Genomic DNA, 25,480 nt, shown 5'->3' on the forward strand with positions numbered 1-25,480 from the left:
GTACGCTAACGTTGCGTGCCGCTTGCACAGCCCGAAAGATACCGTAGTGGAGCGGGCATGCGTCATGCGTTATTCAGCTGGCACCTATGACAACACCGCCCTCGTGGCGGGTCTCTTCTTTCCGGCGCCACAAATCATTTGCTGTGTTGGCAGATACCGTAGATGTAACATTACGCTCAACCGCGCAGATGCACAGCTATTCGAGCCGAACTATGTCACTGCTCGAAACGTGTATATCGTAAAGCTAAGCTGTGTCGGCGCTAAGTACAGCGCGTGAAACGAGGTCATCTGCCAAGTACGCCCTCACCCGGCAGCAAAGCATCCCCGCGTACACTCGCAACAACCTTTGGCTCTGTTGAGAAGACTACATCTCTTGATCTCTTACGTATCTTACAGACCTGCAGCCTGTGCCTGTCACACAAAGGACCATCAGAATTGCCTAAGTTGTTGATTGTGGATGAGTCACATTGATGCCTTGGTGTCCTCACTCTTGCCCGCATGCTTTCCTCATTTATCTGCCCTCCGGTCTTCTCTTGCTACACTTTGGGACGCCGGGAGATATTACCGCGAGTAAACAGCCAGTAAATATGTCGTTTACTCGTGATTTTTTCTAGCGAAATTGCCTATCGCCCAAATGATCGCGAACGGTGTCAAAACGTGGAGTAAACGACGCTGCGGACAGAGCATGATTTCCATGTCCGTTCTGCGTTTCATTTAAGTCGCGTTTACGTGACGCGTCTGATGAGGGTTATTGATGACATCGAGGTGAGGTGGGTCAAGGTTGACCGAGCTGATTGTATCATATTGTACGCATGCCTATATGCCTATGTACCCGTATTGATGACCATTGACGATGGGTTCATCAGATAGCATACCCTGTCCGGTCACGAGTTAGCACTATATCATCGTCCATGGCTGGACCCCTGGCGTCAGTTAGCGACGGCGTGTAAATGCGAGCTAGCGGTATCGATCTAAGTCGAGAGGGGGTCTCGCATCATGTCTCCTGCTCAACCACAGGTACGTTGATGGATCGAGTGATCAGGAAGACGGCTGACTAGAAGGTGCTGGCCATCCGTCTCAATCAGAGGATCTGTCGTTGCACAGCATGCAAACAAACCCCTGGAGGATTCCGATCAATCTCGTACACCAATTGGGCCCGCCACAACCAGAACCCGCCCGTAGAGCTACCTCCTCCGCCACCACCTGGTGACCCTCGTCTACTTCACCCCCAGCCGGGTATTCATGCGTCATCCTCGTCGGCAAGATTACCAGGAAGCTCGTCGACAAGAGACGCTTTCCCAGCCCCACTACCACCTCCAGAACTCTCTCCAGCTCCTCCCGAGACCATCGATCTAGATGACTACGAGATGGGTGATCCGTGGGACCATGCCTTCTCCGACAATTCGGGGCCTGACGTAACGCTGAGAGACGATCTCTCCATGATCAACGACCAGTTCCACACCGCTCAATCGGAATATGCTCGCAGTGAGCGGGGTCGATCTTTGCTGTTAGGTTGCCAGCAACCTGTGTGTTCTCCGGGACTTGCGTAGGGTAGTAGGTAGATAAATGAGTGTGATAACAGATGAATTACATATTACAATAGTGATCGTAGTAGTTAGGTATTACCTATAGTATCATATAAGTACCTGCTCCGCCGGAGCAGCTGGCGGAACACCCGTTCGGATGTACGTGATAGTCGTACCGCGGATGGCTATAACAGGATCCCCCCGTTAGGACGAGATTCCAGATCGTCTTGTGTCGTGTTTCACCGTACGTATGGTTCACCTCGTTCCGATAGGTAACCACCTGGCGTCGACTAGTGTTCTTTTGTTCGCTACGTTTCGAGCGTCGCTCGCCAGCACCTTTGTGTGCCCGTACCGTCAATCCGTTTCATCTTAAAACGATGGCGTAGGCATCCTTCTTTCGCTTGTTCCGAGTAGTGTTTCAGCGTAGCTCGCCAGCCCTAATGCTTCCGTACGGTCGATCCGCCCTGTTCCTTCGAGTAATCGCCTGGCTAGCCCTTGTTCATGTTCCCTAACTCGCCATTGTGTACCGCTTCGAGGTAACTCTCCATGACGTAGCGTTGTTCCAAGTATTGTTGCGATTGTTCTCTAACCGAGTGTATGTTTCTCACGCGTCGAGGGTCTCCGGGGCGACGCGTATTCTTTTGTTCCGAAAGAGTAAACAAAGACGTCATCAAGGGGTCCTTTGAATATCTTCTTCGTCGATAACCAAGTTTGTCGATGTTGCTAAGTAACACCCATCCTCCTATTGTCGGGAGGCCTGTCGACCATGTTCTCTATTGTTCTCCTGTTCGTGGTGACTACTCGAATGAGGGGGTATATAGCAGCTGAGTAGAGAGTGGTGCTTCGATTCCCCCCTTGCGTGTTTGCTAACTCCAATTCGAACTCGTTTCTTCACTCGTCCGTAACTTTTACCTTCTCCGTACACTCTTACTCTCTCTATCGCTCAACATGTCCGCCCAAGGTTCTCCCTCGAAGAAGGCCGAGCCCTTTGAGCAGCAACAGCTCAAGGGGTGGCGATACCTCAAGAAGATGCCCGTCGCGACTAGTGAGTTGTGTTGTTTTTCGTTATGTCGGAGTCGATCCTATGTCTCGATATCTCCGTACGTTTGTGATAGAGTCGACCCTTCTTCAGGCCGAAAAGGTCAAGCCCAAGATCGTCGACGTGGACCAGGAGGAGCTGGACAACGCCTTTAGGCGTAACCAAGTTACTGCGGTCAACGCGTTGGTCGTGAGTCATTCCGCTTCGTAGCTCCGCCGGAGTTCCTTTTTGACACGTCCGTATCTCTCTCCTCCAGGCTCAGTACCAGGGGGGTTGGAAGTTCGCCTGCCAGCCCTGCTTCGAATTGGCGACTACCGGGGACCACCGCGCCCGAGTCGACGGCGAATGGGTCGACTGCATCCGTGTCAGCCAAACTTGGTTGTGCAGGCACGTCCTCGCCACTCCGGGAGAGACCTCCCGCGCCACCTCCTGCTACCTTTGCAGGACTATCGCAGCTCGGTCCTGCACCCCCATGAACCCCAACGTCGTCACGGCTTTCCGACACGACCTCGGAGTTCGACACCGGGTCCGCGCCGGACTGCGGTACATCCAGGACCCTGCGGTCTCGCGAAGGAGTGTGGGCATGGTTGCCCAAGAGTTGGAGCGATTGTCGGATAGGATGGCGAGTACTTTCCTTCTTCTTCTCTTTTTCCTCTTCCGATAACCTTCTCCGTACTCTTCTCCGAGGGAGCTAATATTTCGTTCGTGTCCTTGTCTTCTTCATATTGCAGCTTTTCCCTCACGTCCCCGCTCCCGCCGTCTACCATGTGGAGCACCAGCTCACCGCCCGGCTGGCCGCCCAGCACGCCCCGAACGCCGTTCCCGCCGGATCGGTCGCTACCGACGTCAACGTCGACGTCCAAATCGCCGGCTCCGACGTCGTTACTCCCGGATCGCCCGCGCCGACCGTCATCGAGGGGGAGGACATGGAGGACCTCGAGCTCGAGGACGACCGTTCGGACGACGAAGACACCGAGATGACTTCGTCCTCGGGTTCTTCTTCTTCGGGATCGGGTTCGGGTTCGGATGAGGAGTAATGGCTAGTGGCTTTTTTCTTTTTGTAACGTCGATCCTCATAGCCGAGTACGTAGTACTCGGGATATCAAATTTTTATGCCTTGCGGAATTCCTCTTTTCTTGTTCCGCCGGAGTTGTCTTTACCTATTGTCGTTTCTCTCTCTCGCTGACAATATCTTGGAGTATTTGCAAAACGTTATTGCTTGTAGTCGTGTTGTACGTGTGGGTGCAAGGTTTTGCTCGGTAGTAGCAGTGAATGGTGAATAAAAAATAAAACATCAAGGGACCTGCCCTTGGTAAATACATGATCGTCGCGCACAAAAACCCTTACGTAGACCAAACTCGATACCCTGCTCCCTCGTTGGCGGCACTGTCCTTGTCGAACTGCTCGTCTGTCGGAGCAGTGTGGGCGGAGTAGGCAGCCGCAACACGAAGATCTCGTTGCTTCTTCATCCGGTCCACGTACCACTGCGGTTTGGGTACCAACGCAGGGTTGGTGCACTCCCGAATAACGTGTCCCTTCTGGAAACAGTTATAACGAGTGACGTCCCTGTACTTGGCTGCATCTACCTCCATGGGAACGGCTCCCGAAGAAGGTGCCACGGGGGCTTGTACGGGGGCGGCGACTGGCACTACCGCAGGGGCAGTGTATCGAGGGGTGTAATTGTTGTTTCGCGACGTGGTGTTGCGATGTTGTGTTTGGGTGTGCCCAACCTTCTCCTCATACTTTGCGCATTCCGTTTGGAACTCGTAGAGGGAGCACGTCTCCTGATTGGGGATAGGGACGATGGCATCCCTCCACGCTTGGTTCAAGTGCGCTCGGAAGAGGAACCTCTTGCAGAAGTCGGTCAATTCCGGGATGAGGTTGGCCAACGCGTTGAATTTGGTAATGTAGTCGGAGATCGACAGGTTCCCTTGTCGAAAGTCCGCGAACTCTCTCTCCGTTGCGGCTCTCCTTACCGCAACTCCGAAACGAGCTAGCAACCCGGCTTCGAACTGCGCCCATGTGGTCCAGGCAGTTCCGAAAAGCCAGGGGCGAGCCCATTCCCTCGCAGCGTCCCGCAAGTAACTCCCCGCAAACACGATCTTCAACTTGTCATCGTGATATGCGAGGGGTTCCGCCATGAAGCGTAGGTTACAAGCATCCAAGAATGCTTGTACCTCCTCCTTCTTCGACCCGTCGAAAGGCTCGGGATCGCTCACTCGGATAGCCTTGGTGTAAGGCTGTACGGGGACAGAGGGGCGAGAAAACGCCGGAGGAGAAGGCGGGGGGACTGCGTTGACGTTAACCAATCCATCCACCTTTGCCATCAACCTTTCCAAGGTTGAGTTCATCCTCCCGACGTCATTCGAGAGGGAGATGGTGCTGACAGCTGGTCGGTCGGCACTCAAGAAGGAGGAGAACACCTCGTCTCCTTCGCCGGTATTACGGACCCATAGGAATCCGCCGGCACTGTCTCGATCTTGAGCACCACCCGTGCCCCGCACCGGTTCCTTGTAGCCGGCTACCGTGATAGGGTTACCAGCTACGTCGTACACTACCCTGTCCGGAACCTCTGCCCGTTCGGTGGCTTCGGTTTCCATAGTTGCAAGTCGGGGAAAAGGAGATGATCTGTTATTCTGTTAGGTTGCCAGCAACCTGTGTGTTCTCCGGGACTTGCGTAGGGTAGTAGGTAGATAAATGAGTGTGATAACAGATGAATTACATATTACAATAGTGATCGTAGTAGTTAGGTATTACCTATAGTATCATATAAGTACCTGCTCCGCCGGAGCAGCTGGCGGAACACCCGTTCGGATGTACGTGATAGTCGTACCGCGGATGGCTATAACATTTGCTCCACGGGACTCCCGAGCCAAACTTTCTCGACCCAGACGTTGAAGCCGATATCGTATGGGACAACGAGGCCCTGGATACGCAGCTCTTCCAGGAAGGTGAACCCGCCGAGCAGCACTACTACTTCGGTACGCACCCGGATCATCCCAACACAGTCCACATCGCTATCGACACTCTCACCAAGCACCATTCGCTCGATCCGCCGATCCGCCACATGTACACTGCTATCGCGTTTGCCAAAGCCACTGGACAATCGAATACCGTGGCCAACATGATGCTACAACAGATGACAGCGAATATCGAATTGGCTTCCGGTGCCCCGGTCGAAGACAAGACCTATAACGTCAGGACGGCACTTTCCCGACTTGGCGTACTCCCGGACGACTACTTAGTCCGTTATATCGTTTGTCCCCAGGACAGCTGCTGGAACCTTACCCCGTACATCAATCTCAAGACTCTGACCAGTCCGGATTGTACGGAATGTGGGACCCCGATCTATACGCAGAGTCAGCAGATTCGATCGCCAATCAAGGTCGCCCCATACACACCGTTGTCTCTCGCATTAGCTCTGTTACTCCAAGACCCGGAGGTAAACAGCCGATTAGAAGAGTGGAAGCAAGACAATCAGTACGATTGGCAGGATCCCACGAGCCGTCCTGTTCTTGACAAAACCGAACACTATTATGCCAAAGGCGATTTACTCGAAGGCTTGGCCGACGGGTCGTGCTGGCGTTCTCAGGCGGGCTCGACCAAACGGGTCGTGCGTCCTGGCAGCAATCGGGTTGACGAGGTCCCCATCGATGCACGGGCTCCTCCGCGGCGTCATACTGGCCGCTATGACCTAAAGATCATTTTGAATATCGACTGGTAAGTACCCTGAATTGCAGTAAACGCTTCTGCTTTTATTAACGTGATGATGCTCAAACAACTCAGGTTCGCGGTCAAGAAGGCTACTGGCTGCTCTGTCGGTGCGGTCTACGCGTGTATAGCCAACCTCCCCCGAGAGATCATGTTCAAGAAGAAATATACCGCCCTGCTCGCCGTAATCCCGGGGCCTAAGGAGCCGCCTGGATTGTGTATGAACAAGGTCAGTCGCGTCACCACATTGGCGTTTAAAGATTACCTCTGACGAGCTTTGCCTGACGGTTGTGTTACTAGATGCTAGAGCCGATCGTCCGAGATTTCCAGCTCTGCGAGAAGGGATTCAGTACTACAATCCTAGTCGACCGCGAGCAAACGGATATCTTCGTCCAAGCCCGGCTGTTGCTGAACACCTCTGATATCCCGGCAACTCGAAAACTCACAGGCGTGATGGGTATCGGTCACAATCGACACCCGTGTCAGTATTGCGGCATTCGGAAGGAGGACCTTCTCACCACACGAGCCTACAAATGGAAGGATTTGCCCCAAAAGGCGTCGCCGAGTGTCAGGCTCCAAGCGAGTTTCGCCTACGAGCTCGGCGACCCGGAGAAGCAGTACAAGATAGAAGAAACGTATGGCGTACGTTATTCCGTGATGTGCAAGCTCATAGGCTTCGAACACGCCGATTCGAACCCAGTCGACCCCATGCATAATTCCTTCTTGGGCTTAGTGCGCAGCTTTGTTACAATGCTGTTGAACGGGGGTCTCTTCGATGGCGATGTCGGGGAAACGACCCGCCTCGAGGCCTTCTGTGAAGTCTTCGAAAACGCGTTATATCCAGGTCATCTCGGCAGACTTCCCAAGCGTATTACCAAGCAGATGATCGGCCTCCGCAGGCAGAAGACGCAGCGAGGTCTTGTCGGATCTAACCTGAAAGCCGATCAGTGGAAACGCGTAGCTCAGCTGTTACCCTTAGCCCTCTATGCGGCGTTTCGGGACGAAGACAGTGGTTGCATTCCCGACGTGAATATCGCCCCGGAAGATGAGGTCGAGGATGCCTATTCATCTGATGCACCATCGACGAGATCTCGAAGCCGATCACGATCGCGATCTCAGGGACCGGGTAGACGTCAGAGAGCAAACTCGGTACGAAGCGAGACAGGATCGAGTGGGACACGACGGGGTCGACGACGAAGTGCAAGCGCCTCAGGAATGCCCGCTGCGGAAGAACCCAGACCGTTTATAGCAAACCGTTTGGGCTGGTACGAAGCGGCGGTGTCTTTGTGTTCGGGCCTACGGATACTGCACGCCCACACATTGAGTCTGAGTGAAGCGGAGGCTGCTGTTGACGTAAGTTTTCTCGCAGCATTGATATGCCGTGATGACGCTTACACTTACATCTGCGCTATGGATATCCTGGTAGGACTTATCCAACGCGGCCAGTAGGATGGTCAGGTTAGGGGGTTCGATGACGATTAACTGGCACATCGCGATGCATTACGCACACTTCGTTCGCCTTTACGGTCCCCTCCCTGGATACGGGACATGGGCCTTCGAACGCAACAACGGAAAGCTGTCGAACGTCAAGCATAATGGCAAATTACTCTCAGATCTGGCTACCACCTTGATGCGCCACTGGCTACGAGAAGTTCGACTCGCGGCCGTCGTCAATAATCCCGATCCCGAAGCAGAGGAGGCAGAAATCGAGGCACTGCTCGCACTACTTGAGGATCGCAGCCTGACCCTGGGGACCCTCATGCTCGACGAAGCTCGTGGGAATGCCGCCAACTGGACCATGAGATTACCGGCTCCATACCGTCCCAAAACGAACGTCGATCTGGTGGCTTGGAACATTTATCAAGAACTACTTGACTACCTGGAGGAGCAGCATCCAGACTACGACTTTGTTGACGCAGCGTTTGTGAACGATCGACGTCCGGGACTGCCCAGATCGGGGGCACCCTACAAGATCTTTACCCACGCGGTCTACACAGGCTTCAAGTGAGTCCTAACTTTCACAACCGTGCGTCGTCCAAGACTGACGGTCATCTCCACAGATTTTGTTCGATGTTGTATTCCCGATCGCAGAATAACCAGTATGCACTGGCCAATCCCGACCCAGCCACCAAGCGATGTGATCTATGTCGGATACATCTCATCTTGTCGATTGAACTCTCGGTCCCTCACATGCCTCACCCAGTGAAAGAGACACTTGCTTTGGTCGACTTCTTCCAGCCTGCAGAAGACTCGGTATTCCCCTGGCATCTACGGTCAGTGTCCCCCCCGAGGCCGATCCCGATTCGTCGGGACAACCTGCTCATCTCGCTGTGTACAGACGGTCCGACTTGGGGATACGGACATACCTCGACAAGAATTTGGGGAAGATGTTCATACGGCTGGACCACCTACGCGCGTCTACCATAGTGTACCGCATGAATCTCAACCCGGAGGACGATGACTCGGAGGACTATCTTCTATCAGTCGCGTGCGACAGGGTAGGTCGTCAGTCCCCGAGACGATCCCGGCCGCCAGAATACACTGACAGAACCGTGCTGAATCTATCAGGAGGGACAAGAACCGGAATATTGGTTGAACGACGAAGTAGGACCTCCCGTAGAGGATCCGCAGGACGACGACATATGAGGCGGCAGTACCCCATGATTACGCACCATAACCCCCTGGTAGACGGTAGCCAATTTACGACTTTATCGCCATGGATTCATAGCAATAGTGACATGCAGGCGGGAACAGCGCCCTAATAAGCGTGATACAGTAAACGAAGCATTATAACCAGGACCTCCTGGAGTAAGAAATCATAAGTCGTCGTACACAGAGGACGAAGCAGACCGTCCAACACTCCTTGGCAGCAGTTGCATTAGCACAAGTCGTCATCCTCGTCATCATCGTGAGGCTCGTTGTTGTCGTAGATGTTCTCGTTAACAAGGTCGTTCAGAGTCAAAGAGGTTGCAGGCGCGTCATATCGAGGAGGTTCCTCACCCTGCCGACCGGTGCGAGGAGGGTCGAGGTTCTCGTGATCCATATCATTGGGATGTTGATTGTGAGTCCAGTTGAGTGTTTGTTCAGAGCCGTGCTTGGTATGCTGATGATAATCTCGAGGGCGTTGCTGAAAGATGTCGCTCATCCTTGGCTGATGATCAGGTGCGATTGTTCGGGAGGATCCGGGATGGGCTTCGTTGACGCGAGAGGAGTTGGGGATAACGAAAGGCGATGGGATATTGGTCTGAGAAGTAGGTGTCATCGGGACCCGTGGAGTTGGCGTGGTGGTGACTGATCCGAGCCTCTTATGCAGATCACGACTGGACGGGGTATGGTTCCCAAGGAACAGGTCGTCCGACGAGGGGTTTGGGTTGACGTCCTCCCGGAAAGCCGGGTCTAAGTTGGATGTGGTGCTGCTCAACCTCCTGCGTTTGTCGCGCGTTACTGAACCGCCACTACTGAGACTTTGAATGTTGGCAATATCTTGCAAAGGCGTATGTTCCCTCGGTCCTGCTGCAGACGGCGCGATCGAAACTGATGCACCCTTCTTCCTCTTCGTGCCTCCTCCGCTGTTCGCTGCCTTCTTGCTTCCGCCGCTGGTTGCCTTCTTGCCTCCATCGTCATTCGCCTCAGCCGGCTTCTGCTTGAGCGTCAAGGGATGGTTCAAATACCAGTCGGTCTCCATAATTTCGGTCGGATGAGTAGGAATATCCACATCGACGATCTTGGTTGAAAGGTAATCGCGATGGGAGGCGATATAGCTGGCGCTGAACATCCATTTCTGGGGCGATAGGTGGATTTTAGGAAAGGTCGAGGCGAAGTAGGGAGTTGGCGTGGCGGCTTCGTATCCCTCCGGAGGTTCGTTGATCACGACAGAGGCATTGGATCGGGCACTCGTGCTGTTACCCGCTGACCAAATGGTGTTGAAGCAGGTGATGTAGTCTTCGGAGTAGATCTGCGAGAGGTCGGGGAGATAGGCATGATACGACCCGTCGTTCTGCCGAATCATGGAGAGGACCGGCATTCCGTAAAGGGAGTCAAAGACTGCGTATTCGGGGCCGTTGAATGCCGTCTTTGCCCGCCGTTTCTTCATGTGGCCTTGAAGCTGGAGAGCCTCGTAAGCACAAATAGAATGAAGCATGAGATGGATCAAACGTAACTTACTGTGTTCATGCGCGATCTTGCGTTATTCTTCACCTCGCTCTCCGTCTTCTCCATCGCCATCTCCATCACCTGATAATGACTCTGCATCTGCTCCAACGCATCCCTCTCCCCATGCGTCAACATGTCTCCTTTCGCCTGCATCTCCTCGATCTGCGTCATGGCGAGTACCCGGCCCGTCTTGCTCCATTCCTTCAGGTGCTGATTCGCTTGCGTCGCTCGATACTGCTTGAATATCTCTGAGACGGCCTTTGCGTAGATGTTGGTATGGGTGGCGTATGCCGGGATGCTCTCTCGAGGAAGGTCGTTGGGCAAGGCTACACTCGAGCCTTTCTCCTGTATAAAGGTATAGAGCCTTCGCGTTTCGCTGACGTTTGGCTCCTCTCGCAGCGGTACAGCAAAGTTCCATCTCATCGCAGGTCCCGTCGGCACACCATCAGCTGTCGTTAGCTGAGGCCAACCTGCATCACTCGCATCGTCAGGGTAGGCAACCGGCGGGTGGCATCCGTAAAGCTGTTCGATTGCTGATTTGAGAAACTTCGTAACAGCCTTCTTCTCGTCGCTCGTAGCCCGACCCGTTATTCCTCCTTCACTACTATAAACCTCCTCTTCCAGATCCGCTAACGCCTCGCCCTGTTCACGCACAACTTGCTCCAATCGAGCGATCGCCTCGTCTTTATCGCCACTGTCCCTGTTCGAAAGCTCCTGCTGCATCTCGTTGTTGGCGGCGACCAGCTCCGACACGGTCCGCTCGAGGACTGCGACGGTACTCTTATACTCGTCGAGGGTCGTTTGGATGGACTGGAGGAGTTGGAACGTGTGTCGATCTTGGACAGGAGCGGATGGCTGAGATGTAGGGTGTTGAGCGGGAGCACCAGGTTTGGTGTTGCGGCGAACATTGAAACGTGCAGATGAGGTTGTGGTGAGTGAGGAAGACTGAGATGACGGCGGTAGTTGAGAGGTAGCTGATAACGACGATCCTGATTGACTTGCTGCTTGGGTCCGCTGTGTGGGGAGTGGTCGAACGGCTCTGGGTGTCTGATCGGAAGTCTCTTCAGAATCCCGAGATGGCCTCTGAGACGATCGTGTCTGGCCTAAACCTGCCATGGGAGCGATGAACGGGCGATGCGATGAACCGGCTCGGCCTGCATTCATGTTGCGTGGAAGGGAGACGTGGGGGGAGATACCGTGCCGACTGGAGGGGGTAGGTGAGCTCTGAGGTTCATATTCAAAGCCAGACATATTGACGACTACGTTTGCTCGATCTGTAGCAGGGTATTTCGGACGGACGAGAGGTAAGCAGGCCGGTCAAATCGAGGGCGGAGGGTATGGGAACTGACCGCCAGCGTCGATATCCTTGGGGTCCTTTAGCGTTTCACGAACGGCTACACGACTCCCTGTCTCTTCTGGTACGTCCTATGAACACTCCTGAGGCTGTGGATCCGATACTGACTTTGCTGTAAAAGGTGCTCGTCTTAGAGGAGAGGAGGATCCGTATAATAGACAGCAAGGACTAACTAAGGTGTCTCCTGGCTCCCCGAACCTTCCCGATCACGCTCTGCCTGGCGATAAGGTGGGTGCTATATGGATCCCGGTCCTCGCTGTCCACACTATCTTGATTCAATGTGCTGACGGTATCATTAAAGGTTCACAGGTGAATAACATGGCAAGTCAACAGTCGAAAGGATGTTTGGTAAGTCGACTTTGTTTTGGCAACGGCGATGAGCGATTGAGCGGTGCGGGTACAAATGTAATATTATGTGAATCACGTGATGATAACGGCATTGATTTGGGATGATCGGACCCGAATATGCTAGCGTTTATAGGTGATCTGAACGCTGCTGTTTCCTCGATGTTTATGCTCGTCAAAACGAAGGTGGTGTTTACGATGGGGTAAACGGCATCTAAATCCGCACTTTACGCCTGATTTCTGTGAGGGCAAACGGCGAATTAAATTTGGCGAAAACGCGAGAAAAACGAACCGTTTGGACGCTATTTAATGGCGGCGAAATTTCCAGGAGTTCCAAAGTGCTTGCTAAGTACCTATAATGTTATAGTTGCTATGTGTAGTTCTACATGTGTTATTACAGCGTAGGTGTCTACACGACTCTTGCTTCATTGCTGGCTCGTCAGCTTGTTCAGAAGCACCCTGTCACAGGACGTGTTACGGACCGACCCAACCTTGCGCAACAACGCAGACGCAGATGCAGACGCAGATGCAGACGCAGATGCAGACACAAACGCAAACGTCAAGGCAACCATCAACACCAACGCCAACACAAACGTTAACACCAACGTCCACGGCAACAACAACATCAACGGCAACATCAACATCAACGTGAACGTTTGCCACCTTTACCTAGTGTTTGCCCCCTTTCCAAAATAGTATATATAGCAGGCCATTCTAGCCTGATTGTACATTCCCTTTCATGTTCTCTCTCTTCTTTCCCAAGAAGAATTATCATATGTTACATCCTTAACATACTCGCCACTAGCAACCTCTCACTACTCAACACTGGAGCTCTCGTCAAGCCCTTCACAGTCAGCAAGCAGATTGCGCACCAAGCATTTCCCGTTGAGTATCTCTGCCTTAGCACAATTACCACTGACGCTCTCCACCTAGGCCAGCCTTTCGCTACCACCAGGCCCAACCGTAACAGGACGATCGATATTGGGCCCGACGCGTTCCTCATTTCAGCCAAGATCATCGAGAAGCCCGACAACCCTTACGTATGCGTTCGCTTTGGAGATCGGACTTTACGGTACAGGAACATACGGATCTGTACGCAAAGCAAGGGACAGGACTTTGAAGCGAACGAGAGAGAAGAACGTAGACGAGTCGAGAGGCGAACGAGTAGAAGCGTAAGGGGAGAGGTTTAGAGTCCGTTTCCGTATGCTTTGGTGCGAGTATTTAGCTTTCTGTAAGGTAGTATAGTTGTTATGAGACGCTTGAATTCGGGACTCAAGCGTCTCGATATTACATCTCTTCGAGACTTGATCATCGTACAAGAGTAAAGGTCACTATCCTGACGGTTAGCCACCCTTATGAGCAGTTCTTTACAGTAGAGTACCCTTTCGCGCCGGACTTCCCCTTTCGCTTATGCGGCTAGCCCTCCCGTGACACACCCCTGCCACCGACCAAACCCACCTGGAAGGTGCCTGGACTTGAAAGTGCAGCCATGCTTGAACATGTGTATGTTATGTGCACAGATACCGCTAGACCACTGCAAATTCATAGCTTGACCATTTTTTTCCTCTTTCCCATGTAGTCTTGGCACATAATTGGCCAACATCTCCAAACCAAAGAGCAAACATCTAAGGATAAATGTTTCAAGTGCCTGTGATGTATGATGACGCTCAACCACCATTGCCAACAGTTGTCTAGGCTGACAGAGTTAATCAAAGCAATCACATCTGTGTTGTGATATCAAGCAACACTACCGCTAGACAAGTCGACCTTTGGTCAATGGCCCCAAATGTCTTGAACTTCATTGGTGTTTGAAAGGCAACGCCCTGGATGCATCAAGGTGTTTGCTATGTTTTTGGGCCTAATGTCTTGAACATGTCAATGTGAATGTATCCACTACGCATTCACCACACATGTTCAGTCCATACCAACGCCATTCCTATGTGCATCTTTGAGCACTGTTGCAAGGAAATACAAGCATGCCCCTCCCAACTTTCTTTTTGGCTTACCCACATGATGATACTTATTCATATTGTGATCCGCACTATCACTCAGATATGCATCCATATGTATGGCATATGAACACGCCAACATAAACCCATTTCTCTGTCATTATATATTCCCCGTATGTACTTTTCCTCTTCTTACCTAAGAAAGATTGTCCTGTCCATATTGCAGTCTTGACATATTAGCCACCTGTCAATATTACACTACTCTACCCACCAACCCTTAGCAATATGCTGTTGTCATGCACTTCACAAGTTTAGTCAACCGAGACTTACAGCTGAATCATATACGTCTTAGCACAGATTTCGCTAATGTGATGACCTGCACAACAATAACTCTGGTCACTATCAAATTTCTACACAACAGAATAGATTTTTGTTAGAATGTGCTCTTGTATTCTATTTGTTCCGTTTCAACGAACGCACAAATCTGCTTACATTAATATGTCAACCGCTTCTAGTAGCCAAGCTCCCACTCAAGGAGAGAGACTCAATTCTAACACAGCATGAATCAGCTCAACTTGGCAGCCGTAAAACTACCTGACGTGGTCTTTCGGTACGCGTACCGCGGATGCTATAACAGTTTACCTACTACCATCACTCTTGTATTGTGTAGTTCATCTGCTATCACACTCGTTTATCTACCTACCACTCTATGCAAGTCCCGGAGAAACTACAGGTGGCCGGCAACACAACACCATTTTGCAATGCGACCGATTATCACATCTAGAGGAATTGAGATATATCGAGATCCATGAAAAGATATACAGACATACATCATGTACATTTGGAAAGATGGAGACATTATCAAAAGATGGAGATGTATCTGGAGAGATCCAGATACACATGGAAGAGTGGAGATATAGTAGGATGTCAGATTGAATGACTGGAAATGTAGATAGCCTTATCAAGACTCTTCCGTTTAGCTATGATTGGTACATCAGCCATCAAATGATACTACCCTGATGAGTTTGTATAGGGGACATCTCAAGGGAGATTGTAGGATATCTCTTAGGAATATTCTTTACATAAGTCACATGACTGATTGTCAGTTTACCACCTACCACCCCTACATCAGCAGATATCAACATACTTTAGAGTCCAATCATCTTTTCTTCAACACCTGTTGTCCTCTAGTGTTACCAGTGGCGATAAATGAGTCTAAAACTTGGATTCGTACTCAAAGTATCTCTAGTGAACTACTAGTGACTCCACCTTTTGACATCCCGACATTTTCACCAATATCTTTAGCTCACACAAGCTCAATCCGCTTACACTTCCACCATCAAGCACTTTGGCATCCAGCTTGGGCAATAACATCACATGTATCTGTCAAAAGTCCTTTTGGTAAGCGAAGAGTGATTGTCCTTTTTCTCGGTTGTAAAGGATCAAGCAAACAACTTGTACTTTCTAAGTAGTTTCCCATTCCGTACTTGGTACTTTGTACAGCGCATAACCATTGCAAAGTCAGGTATTGAAAGATCAGCAAGAGGTCATTCAATCTAAATTTGTGTTTCCGATTCACCTTGACTGGGACGGTGTTGTTGGTAGCCATTTTGTTCTCAAGATGAAATGATGAACATGTAGCCCAGACAAGTTGGTGGGAAACAAGTGAAAGCGATTTCAGATGGCCAGCTATGTATGCGCTTGATCTCCGGGCCAAGAAGGATGAACCATACAAAGTGCTGAGAAGCCTGAGAACTTCCCAGTTGGATCAATTTGGTCAAAGGAACCTTTGTCGCCTTGTTCCCAAAGGATCTGCATGCTGCAGATCATGTTTTTTCTTGTGTGGGGAGTTGGATTGTCCATAGCGCATCAGATCGCTGTCATCTTGTCCCCAACGGTTTCCCTTCATTGGCTGAGGGAACAACTAGAAACATTTGCCCGAAGGAGTCCACAATCAGATTTTGATCAATGTCGAGCTTCTTACACGATTTGCCTTGTAGACAGGGCATTGGCATGTCTTGTTTTGTTCCAAAGCTTGGGGGGGTTGTTTGAGCATTTTTCCAGACATCTCTTGAGCAGCAAATAGGCATGTCAGATCAGTCGGATTGGATCTTAGCCGTCATGTAGTATATACATGCCATTCACCCTTGTGATCCTAGTCCGGTCCCCAAATATATGCGCTGTCGTTCTCTGCCAAGGCCTGTACATCTCGACCTGGTTGGACACCTGTTGATGAGAGAATACGAGAGCGAGAATAGGCTATTGAGATCAAAATGTTGACATTGGGTTCTGTGCACCAGTGACCCACCCAATTGACAGTACACAGATTCACAGACCCAATACAATGACGCACAATAAATATGGACAATGTGCAATCTGTTGCCATGTCGCTGTTGGTGGACTATTTGGCACTCCTTGTTATTCAAATTGCTTGCTTTGCTTGCATACTAAGAATTTGTAATTGAAAACCTGGCAATTGTCTCAGATTGGGCTTCAGATCGCGAATTGGATTGAATTGTTGTCCATCTTGGGGGGGGGGGGAGGGGTCCTTTCAGGTGGATATGGTGGATCAATTGACAATAAGAGTTTTGCCAAGCCGACGGTCGCCAATTCGGCTATGATTGGCCTTGTGGACTGGCCTTGCATGCTGTCAGTCTAAGCTCTGATCAGCTGTTTGAACTCTTACAGAAAGCTCATTTGCCTTGGCGATCTGCAAACCATCTCATTCATTGTTCATCAAAAAGGCAAATGACAAAGGTCAAGAAAACAAAGAAACGTTGGTAGTCCACTATTGAGAAGCCCGATATTGGCAAATAACCCCATGACATATGTCAAGTCCACCAGCATTGAGGCATCAAAAGAAGGGATGGCACAAAGTCCAGCGGAGACCATTGGCACAGGCTGATGTGGAACGAAATTATACCACCAGCGGTGGCATTCCTTCCACTGGCTGGCTGGAACGAATTTCCATGATATTGCCCGGCAAACTGATTGGCTTTGCAGAAGTATTATTGTTTCTATCATTGCTACTATCAAAGTCATTCAATGACAAGTGCTAGGTCGATTGGAGAGAGTGACACAACAAAAGCCATAGACAAAGTTTGCCTCACTTGTGCACGACCTTTGATAGCCAATGAAAGCCTTTTCGCTCACGGGGATTCAGGGCTAGACTGAAACATCAGAACTAGGATTTAAGACATACACAGCAGCGCCATGGCGCTTGGCTATTTCTTGCGCGTCAAAGGTAGGCCAACTGCAATCAACAGCAAAAAAAATGTCAGCAGGCCTTGTTTGATCTGGGTGTATAAGGCTGTGCTCTGCCTGATGCATATAACAACCCGATCCGATATATAACATCCCTCAATCTTTGGTACCACAACCACGATTGATCGAGTCACGACCTTCAGAGATCAGACACTGACTGACAGTACCATACTCTCACATCTCGAGGCAAGTGCGTCTTTACATTGGCAATGATGTGACTTGTATCTCATCCGCTTGAACACTACGTGCTTGTAGTCGACTCTCTCTCTCCCTGGAACACGCCTCTTATCAGCAAAATGCCATCAAGGTCCCCGTTGGCAAGGCACCAAAGTGAAAGCCAAAAGGGCCATGCACAAAAGGCTCACACCTGTGAGTCGTACAAAATATGGCCTATCTGATCGTGTATGCTGACAAGTTGCGTGGCCTCTGACAGACCCCCAAGATGCAAGGAATCATGCCAGCAGCCAAAGAGACTCTCGTGTCAAGAGCAAAGACGCACTCATTTGTCAGTATTATCAGATCATCTAGCCCAGTAGGGGCCGCAACATGGTACCAGTGCTGATGGAAGCCTCTGTACACAGCGCCTATGAACAAGCACTCGGCTCAAGCTCAGAGTAGTGGAAGTGGCGCAGGCGGGCTACGACCATCAAACACACAGCTTCACAGGCTGACATTTAGCCGTCAGGCATGGCAATGTCCAGCAACAGCAAACAAGATGAGGTATGCCAGGTGACCGCAAGGACTCCAGTTGTCAAATGAATAGCAGCAACGAGGATTGATTAAATTATGACAACAAGGCGCGGGGCTTGTGAGGTGAGCTTTTGCCTCGTTCATGTCGACTTATTACGTTGGTCCATCAAATCTGTTGTACAGGCAACTCAAGCATACTTCTTTTGATCATCATACGGTGACATCCAGCAATCTTCCGACCTTTTTTCAACAGGCCGAAGCTATCCTGACTGACTGTCGGCTCAAATCAAGAGCAGTGCACGACTTGTTTGTCAAAGAGCTATCCGGATTGGCGGCTTGAGACGTCAAATCTCTCCATCAAGACACCCTGACCGGTCTTTTTGAGGTGGCAAGCAGACTTTATTGTGCGATGGAGGACGCTAATGTCATTGCCCTGAGCCTGATCGCTGCAGAGGTCCGCAAGGCCTTGCTCTGTTCAGAGAGCCAACGACCAAAAGTGCCAGACGACAAGGTGTCTCAAGATGAAAAGAACACGTTCTACAAGCAGATGGACAAGCTTCACGATCAGCTCAAAGCCAAGCTCAAAGGCTTGACTACAATCACTGGGAGCCGACGTCATGAGAATTCTGGAAGGACTGGTACTCTTGTACAAGATCTCCAAGGCATTGGATGCGGACGTGTCCGGACAAATGGAACGCAGTACCAATGATATGATAGTGGTTGGTACCAATACAAAATCAGGGACAGACAACATCACCAGTACCAAGGTGTTATGATATCATCACGCAAGTTGACTACCCACACACAGGCTTGTTCCACGGACATTAGCATACACCCAAGTCCGGCTTGACGAGACAAACCCAATTCCCTTGAAGCAGGTTTGGTTGCCCCTACCATTCACTAAAACAGACAATACACTCCCAACACACATCACAGACAGGTACCAGGACCTTGAGGTACCTTGACAACCTTACTCGACAACCCTAGGTATAAATGGGAACTCAAACTCGTCTCCTCAACTGAATCCGGTTCCTCTCAACAGGATTCATCTGCTCGCCATCTCGCTCTTCCAGTTTTGCCATCTCTCTCTCGCTGTTCTTTTTTCGTGGATCTTTTCAGTGTTTGCCATTCTTGTCTCCGTATAAATAGCTAGAGGAACTTGACTGAATTCAATGGAGGACGCTCTGTAATAGTAATAGGTCAAGTTCCGATATCACATTCAATACACGCCTATCTGACTTGTCACACCACCTTCAAGATGTGTTGCGGAGAGGTTACAAACTCAAGGATGTTGCTAAGTAGACACACTTCATCGTTTTACCTTAGAACAAACCCGGTACCTCATACCGAGTGATCACCCTTCCTTATCCATATATCCCTGGATTTGTAGCCCTTACCCAAACTCGCTTCATCTAAGCAAACTTGCAACATTCTCCTGACTACCTGCGATTTGCCTTAAGCACCCTATGCCGTATGACTTGGACTCTCGCCCTTTAGCGACCTCCGCCGTAACACAAGATATCCAACAAACTGGCCTGTCCTCCCAAGAATCATCACCGCCATCTCAACATCGACAGACAGATTGCCAAGCACGGTGCTCATGACGTTGCCGTCCTGGACCTTGGTCATTGGATCCCAAATCAACAGAATCCTTGGGGTGTTGCCATTTCAAGCAATTCACACAAAGGCAACTATGGGTTCCGAGCCTACAGCCAGTATCAAAGAGATCTGCAAGACTTTTATCAGGTTGGTCCGCTAATTGGCTAGCGAAAAGATCCCTCCGTGCTAACCTGGGAGTTTATGCGACAGCTATGTTCCAACATTACTTGCCTTACGTTCCCAAAATGTTGCCAGGACTGAAGACGCCTGGTCGATCAGCCGTGCAACAAGCATGCCGGCTTTGGCATTCTGGCCGGACAATTGCGGTTCATTCAGATGGTACTTGCTGTTGTTCGCCGTCTGCAAGTGGGACCCATCTTGACAAGGGTGATGATGACGATGGAGTCGTCACCACGTCTCTGCTGGGAGAGGTAGACGAGGCAGACCTCTTGGTGGGGACTCACAAACACCTCTACAAGCTAGCGTATGGACCCATGTGAGGGCAGGGTGTCAAACATGATGATGCTTGCTCCGCTGACATTGGTGAAATTTGCAGAGATATCGTAATTTCCCATTTGTCTATTGTTTGGCAGGCTATCATGTCATTTGGCAATGGCAAAAGGACCAACCTCATCATGTTTTCCCACCAAGATGTGGTGAATTGTGACAATGACTTCGAGTGGAACAGTAGCTTGGGCAACGCCATCAGCAGGGTTGGAAGCGAGTGGCGCAAAGAAACTGTTATAGATGTCACGTGACACGCCGGATGCGACATATGCAACCCCCAAATACGACTCCCGCTGGGGGTACTTGTTTGTATTGTTGTTTTGATGTAGACCTAGTACCTCTGTAATAGTTCTACATCTGTTATCACTTTCAGATGTCTACCCATACCTTGCCTCATTCCTGCGTCCCCTCAGTGTTACGGTCGGGCCTAGTGATAGCGAAAGGCTAGCCTAGGTGGAAAGCGTCAGTGGAAATTGTGCTAAGGCAGAGATACTCAACGGGAAGTGCTTGGTGCGCAATCTGCTTGCTGAACCGTGAAGGGCTTGACGAGAGCTCCAGTGTTGAGTAGTGAGAGGTGGCTAGTGGCGAGTATGTTAGGGATGTAACATATGATAATTCTTCTTGGGAAAGAAGAGAGAGAACATGAAAGGGAATGTACAATCAGGCTGGATTGGCCAGCTATATATACTATTTTGTAAAAGGAACGTGGCAGGGTTTGCCACCACGAAGAGGGTTTCGAGTTGTGTCCTGTTGCGTTGAGTTGCCTCACTGCAAGGCAGGAAAGGGAGAGGGCAAGTGCCCAGGTGTGTATCCTCAGTGGGGATACTCAACGAGTATCCACAATGTGGCATTACAACGAGGATTTACGTTGTGAATCCTCGACGAGAAGTCGCAATGGGGATATTCATTGTGACGACACAACGAGTTGACACGTCATGCGCGTGTGTGGAGGACCGGGTTTGGGTCGGTCCGTAACAGCATCCCCCCGATAAGCCGCGAAGTCCCTTGAGCGTAAGTCAGGTACCTCAATTTGTGCCTTGGTTGTACCGAGTAGGGTGTCCCGTGATAACTGTGTGGTCCGTGGGATTTTTTCTTGTCCTCCCGTGTTGCCGGAAGGTGAGCTTATCAGGTGCCGAGATGAGCGTGGGATCCGTGGGAAATAAGTTGATCCTTCCGCGAGGTCAAGTGACCAGGTGACCCACATAGCGGATAGATATATAAAGGGGAGGAGATTGGTGGTTTGGTGTTCCGGAAGAGTGGTAGGTAGTGGTAGCCAAGCGAGCCTTTGATCTCTTCGCTGATCTTGACATGTCCGCTCAGCACCAAGATTTCGACTTTGACTTCGTCCTCGAGGCTGTCAACAACGCCGTCACCATGGACGCCGTCCGACAGGCCCAGACTCCCCCGTATGACATCGGACCAGTTGATCCGTTGGCCGAGGAACAGCAGAACCAGTTCCTGCTTGCGGCCATTCAAGCCGACGCTCAGGAGATTCAGGTCAGGCAGGACGCGGCCATCGCTGCGGCGTTGGCGGCCAGGGAGCGAGAGGCTGCAGCGAAAAAGGCAGTGCAGCGATGGGTAAAGGTATGTGGTGGTGGATTGATCCATTGGCGGGAGTGCTGATATTTTGTGGTGGTGTATGTGTAGACGCAAAGGGCAAAGGCCAAGCGTGTTGAGAAGTCACGGGATGTCGCCGAACATGGCGTCCCCGCCGAGTACCCCTGTTCGTCGTGCGCGAACAAGAAAAGAGGTGATAAGAGGTGTCTGGTTGTCCTCTATGAGTTCAAATGTCACTGCTGCATTGCGCAGAACAAGGTGAGCTGAAGGGCCGAGCCATCGCTTGTTGTTTGCTGAGGGCCTTGTTGGTGTCGACGGCAGGTCTGCTCCTTTGCGCAGAGGTGATGTGCACGCATGCACGCGAATGTCTTCACGACAGCACAATAGGTCGGATGTGTTGTTGATAAGTTTGTCGAGAGGTGGTGATAAGATAGCGTAAAAATTACGACCTGATTTGTAGCTTCGAAACGAGCCTAAGCTTGCGTCTCTAACCCAATGATTGATCGAGATTTGATGTCGGCGAAGTCGAGGTGTCCGCCTGTGCCGACATGCCGTGATGTGTGCCGCAATGCCGTGATGTACGTAATGCCCCACCGGATGATGATTTTTGGACAGGTTTCGCCTGTCAAAAAATCATCATCCGACGTTTACGTATATATTGAGGTGATCAAGTACGCAAATATTCAGCACGATATGGCGTAGCTGGAACTGTGGTTTTTGTGATTTATTTTTGCTGAGTTTGTGAGATCCAGGATTCAATCCGGTCGGTAGGTTTTCTTTTTGCCGAGTTATTTTGATAATATTTCGGGTCAAGTAGACGGTTTATGGGCCAGGTTTGAGGGGATATTTTTCATGGTATTCCGTGATCCGTCCTTGTGCATTGGTGAGCCATGAAGGTGGCGCCCAAGAGTTTGCGTCTGGTCCATATCCTGTCCATTTGACAAGGTAACGTAGAGGTTCCTTGTATCGTTTGTTGATCTTTGAGTCAAGGATTTCCTCGACCTCAAATTCCTCTTCGCCTTCAATGATCTCGGGTTCAGGCGGAGGTTGTTCACGATTTGTGATGGTGTTTTCCTTGAAGGGTTCCAGTTTGCTGACGTGGAATACGTCATGTATTTTCGATTGGGAAGGGAGTTCCAGACGATAGGCGTGCGAGGATATTTTCTTGGTGATTTTGTATGGGCCAAGGAAGCGGTTGCTGAGCTTCTTGCTTGGTCGAGTGGTCTTGATGTCTTCTGCATCAAGCCAGACCTTATCGCCAGGTCCGTACACTGGTGAGGGGAGGTGTTTACGGCTCCATTGCTTTTCGGAGTGCTCTTGAGATCTTTTGATCCAGAGTTTAAGTTGGTTGTGTAGTTCCGATAGGTCTGCAGTGAAGCGCTCTGCGCCTTCTGAGACGTTGGGTCCTATGGGTTTGGTGAAGTTGCAGCGAGGGTGATAGCCTTTGTTGGCAAAGAAGGGTGAGACGCCAGTGGTTTCACTGTTGGCGTTGTTGTAGGCAAACTCTGCTAAAGGCAGAAGTCTGTACCAATCGTCTTGTTGGTAGTTGGCGTACATCCGGAGGTATTGCTCCAGAGTTTGATTGGTGCGTTCCGTCTGACCATCTGTTTCAGGATGGTAAGCGGTGGAGAAGTCCAACTTGATGTCCAGCAGAGAACCAATAGCACGCCAGAAGCGTGAGGTGAATTCCGAACCGCGATCACTGATGATCCGTTCAGGTAACCCGTGTTTGCTGAAGACATGTTGGAGGTAGAGTTGAGCCAGCTCGGGTGCATCGATGCTGGTAGATGTCGGTATGAAAAGGCTCATCTTGGTGAGTCGATCAACAATGACCAAGATAGAGTTGTAGCCGTTGGAGCGAGGTAGATCCTCGATAAGGTCCATCGAGATGTTGGACCAAGGGTATGGCGGAATAGGAAGTGACCTGAGTTCTCCATATGGCTTGTGACGTTTTGACTTGTTCCGTTGGCAAGCATCGCAAGAGTCCACATAAGAGTGGATGAACTCCTTCATCTTGGGCCACCAGTAGTTGCGCTGAACCAGTTGCAAGGTTTTACGCTGACCAGGGTGTCCGTGCTGAAGGGAGTCATGGTGCTCTCGAGTGATGCGTAGCCGTAAGTCTTTCTTGTCAGGAAGGTAGGTACGTCCTTTGTAGAGTAGTAGTTGATCTTGTAAGGTATATCCTGGGTGTTTGTCCAGTGAAGTGATGACGTCCTGAGCGAAAGTCTCCTCTTGTAAGGTGGTGATGATGTCTTGCTGGGACTGAGGGAGGAGTTCAGAAGATCCGGTGGCGAATAGAAATTGTCCGGGCTTGAGCAGAGCCTGATGATTGTCAGGGTTGGCTTCCGGTGAGAGGGATGATCCTTTGGTCATTGGATGAAGATCCGGTCTTCTGGTGAGAGCATCCGGCTTGGTCCCTTGTGAACCAGGTCGATACTTGATGATGAAGTGGAAGTCCTGGAGGAACTGAGACCAGCGACCTTGTCGTCTGTTCAGTTGTTTGGTGGTGGTGAAGTACTCTAGACTCTTGTGGTCTGTAAGGACTTCCGTAAAGGTCCCTTCAAGGTATTGACGCCATTCCTTGAAGCATGAGATGATGGCAAGCATCTCCTTGTCGTGGATCTCGTAGTTGAGTTCAGCGGGAACCATCTTTCTTGAGAAGAATGCGATGGGTTTTAGAATTCCCTCTTCCGACTCCTGAGATAGGATTCCAGCAAGGGCGAAGTCCGAAGCGTCTGTCTCTAGGACTAGAGGCTTTTCCGGATTGAAGTGAGCTAAGAGAGTAGCTGAGGTGAAGGCGTTCTTGAGTTTGTCGAAGGCCTGAGAGTGTTTGTCGGTCCAGAGGAATGGAGTATCCTTCCTGGTGAGCTGAGTGAGAGGATGGGCGATGGAGGAATAAGATGCAATGAAGCGCCTGTAGAAGTTGCAGAATCCAAGGAAGGATCTGACTTCAAACAGGTTGGTTGGAGTAGGCCAATCCAAGATGCTCTGCACTTTCTTGATGTCCATAGTAATCCCATCTCTTCCGACAATGAAGCCAAGGAATTCCACACTGTGCTGATGGAACTCACATTTCTCGGCTTTGGCGAAGAGTCCTGCTTTGCGAAGTGTCTCAAGGACAGAGGTAACGTGCTGATAGTGTTCCTCCAGTGTGTCCGAGTAGATGAGAATGTCATCCAGGTAACAGATGACGTAGTGATCCAGCATCGTCCTGAAGTTGTGGTTCATCAGGTGTTGGAAAGATGCTGGCGCGTTGGTGAGACCAAATGGCATGACGAGGTATTCGAAGAGGCCGTAGCGCGTCCTGAATGCCGTCTTCCATTCTTCACCTTCAGCGATCCGTAGGAGGTTGTAGGCTCCTCTGAGGTCGATCTTGGTGAAGTATTTGGCCTGTCGCAAGCGATCCAGATGCTCTGAGATGAGCGGAAGTGGATACCGATTCTTGATGGTTATCTTGTTGATACCTCGGTAGTCCACACAGAGACGGAGGGATCCATCCTTTTTCTTGACAAAGAGGATGGGTGCTCCCGCCGGAGATTCAGAAGGTCTGATGAAACCTTTGGCTAGGTTTTCATCCAAGTATTCCCGTAGTGACCCTAGTTCTTTCTCGGATAAGGAGTAGACTGGTCCCCAGGGAGGTTGTTTGCCTTCTTCGAGAGGTATGTGATGGTCGAATGGTCTATGCGGTGGTAGAGTATCCGCATTAGCCTTATCAAAGACATCCAGGTAGGCGTGATACCTGGCAGGTATGATGTCTTGATCCATCACCGGAATGGGATCAGCCGCA

General features: G+C 50.6%; 5 protein-coding genes across 5 annotated transcripts; 4 read left to right on the forward strand and 1 right to left on the reverse strand.

The window, feature by feature from the left end:
* Positions 1–996: 996 nt before the first annotated feature.
* HD553DRAFT_324751 (uncharacterized protein) lies at positions 997–2,038 on the forward strand (the record flags this gene model as incomplete). Its single annotated transcript, XM_046181519.1, has 4 exons — positions 997–1,017; positions 1,086–1,485; positions 1,633–1,685; positions 1,913–2,038. 4 exons carry the CDS (start codon positions 997–999, stop codon positions 2,036–2,038), a joined length of 600 nt encoding a protein of 199 aa, XP_046035778.1.
* Positions 2,039–2,474: 436 nt separating this feature from the next.
* On the forward strand, positions 2,475–3,602 carry HD553DRAFT_343190 (uncharacterized protein; the record flags this gene model as incomplete). Its single annotated transcript, XM_046182851.1, has 4 exons — positions 2,475–2,571; positions 2,642–2,754; positions 2,822–3,142; positions 3,297–3,602. The coding sequence occupies 4 exons, from the start codon at positions 2,475–2,477 to the stop codon at positions 3,600–3,602; spliced, it is 837 nt and encodes a 278-aa protein (XP_046035779.1).
* A 5,552-nt stretch (positions 3,603–9,154) lies between these two features.
* HD553DRAFT_324753 (uncharacterized protein) lies at positions 9,155–11,679 on the reverse strand (the record flags this gene model as incomplete). The annotated part of the gene is made up of 2 exons (XM_046181520.1): positions 9,155–10,381; positions 10,441–11,679. The coding sequence occupies 2 exons, from the start codon at positions 11,677–11,679 to the stop codon at positions 9,155–9,157; spliced, it is 2,466 nt and encodes an 821-aa protein (XP_046035780.1).
* A 421-nt stretch (positions 11,680–12,100) lies between these two features.
* HD553DRAFT_324754 (uncharacterized protein) lies at positions 12,101–13,317 on the forward strand (the record flags this gene model as incomplete). The annotated part of the gene is made up of 3 exons (XM_046181521.1): positions 12,101–12,130; positions 12,596–12,822; positions 12,933–13,317. 3 exons carry the CDS (start codon positions 12,101–12,103, stop codon positions 13,315–13,317), a joined length of 642 nt encoding a protein of 213 aa, XP_046035781.1.
* Positions 13,318–21,444: 8,127 nt separating this feature from the next.
* On the forward strand, positions 21,445–22,192 carry HD553DRAFT_324756 (uncharacterized protein; the record flags this gene model as incomplete). The annotated part of the gene is made up of 3 exons (XM_046181522.1): positions 21,445–21,720; positions 21,784–21,951; positions 22,154–22,192. 3 exons carry the CDS (start codon positions 21,445–21,447, stop codon positions 22,190–22,192), a joined length of 483 nt encoding a protein of 160 aa, XP_046035782.1.
* Between the last annotated feature and the right edge of the window lie 3,288 nt (positions 22,193–25,480).

This window comes from Filobasidium floriforme (assembly GCF_021052385.1).
Source record: "Filobasidium floriforme strain CBS 6241 chromosome Unknown HD553scaffold_14, whole genome shotgun sequence".
NCBI classification, from domain to species: domain Eukaryota; kingdom Fungi; phylum Basidiomycota; class Tremellomycetes; order Filobasidiales; family Filobasidiaceae; genus Filobasidium; species Filobasidium floriforme.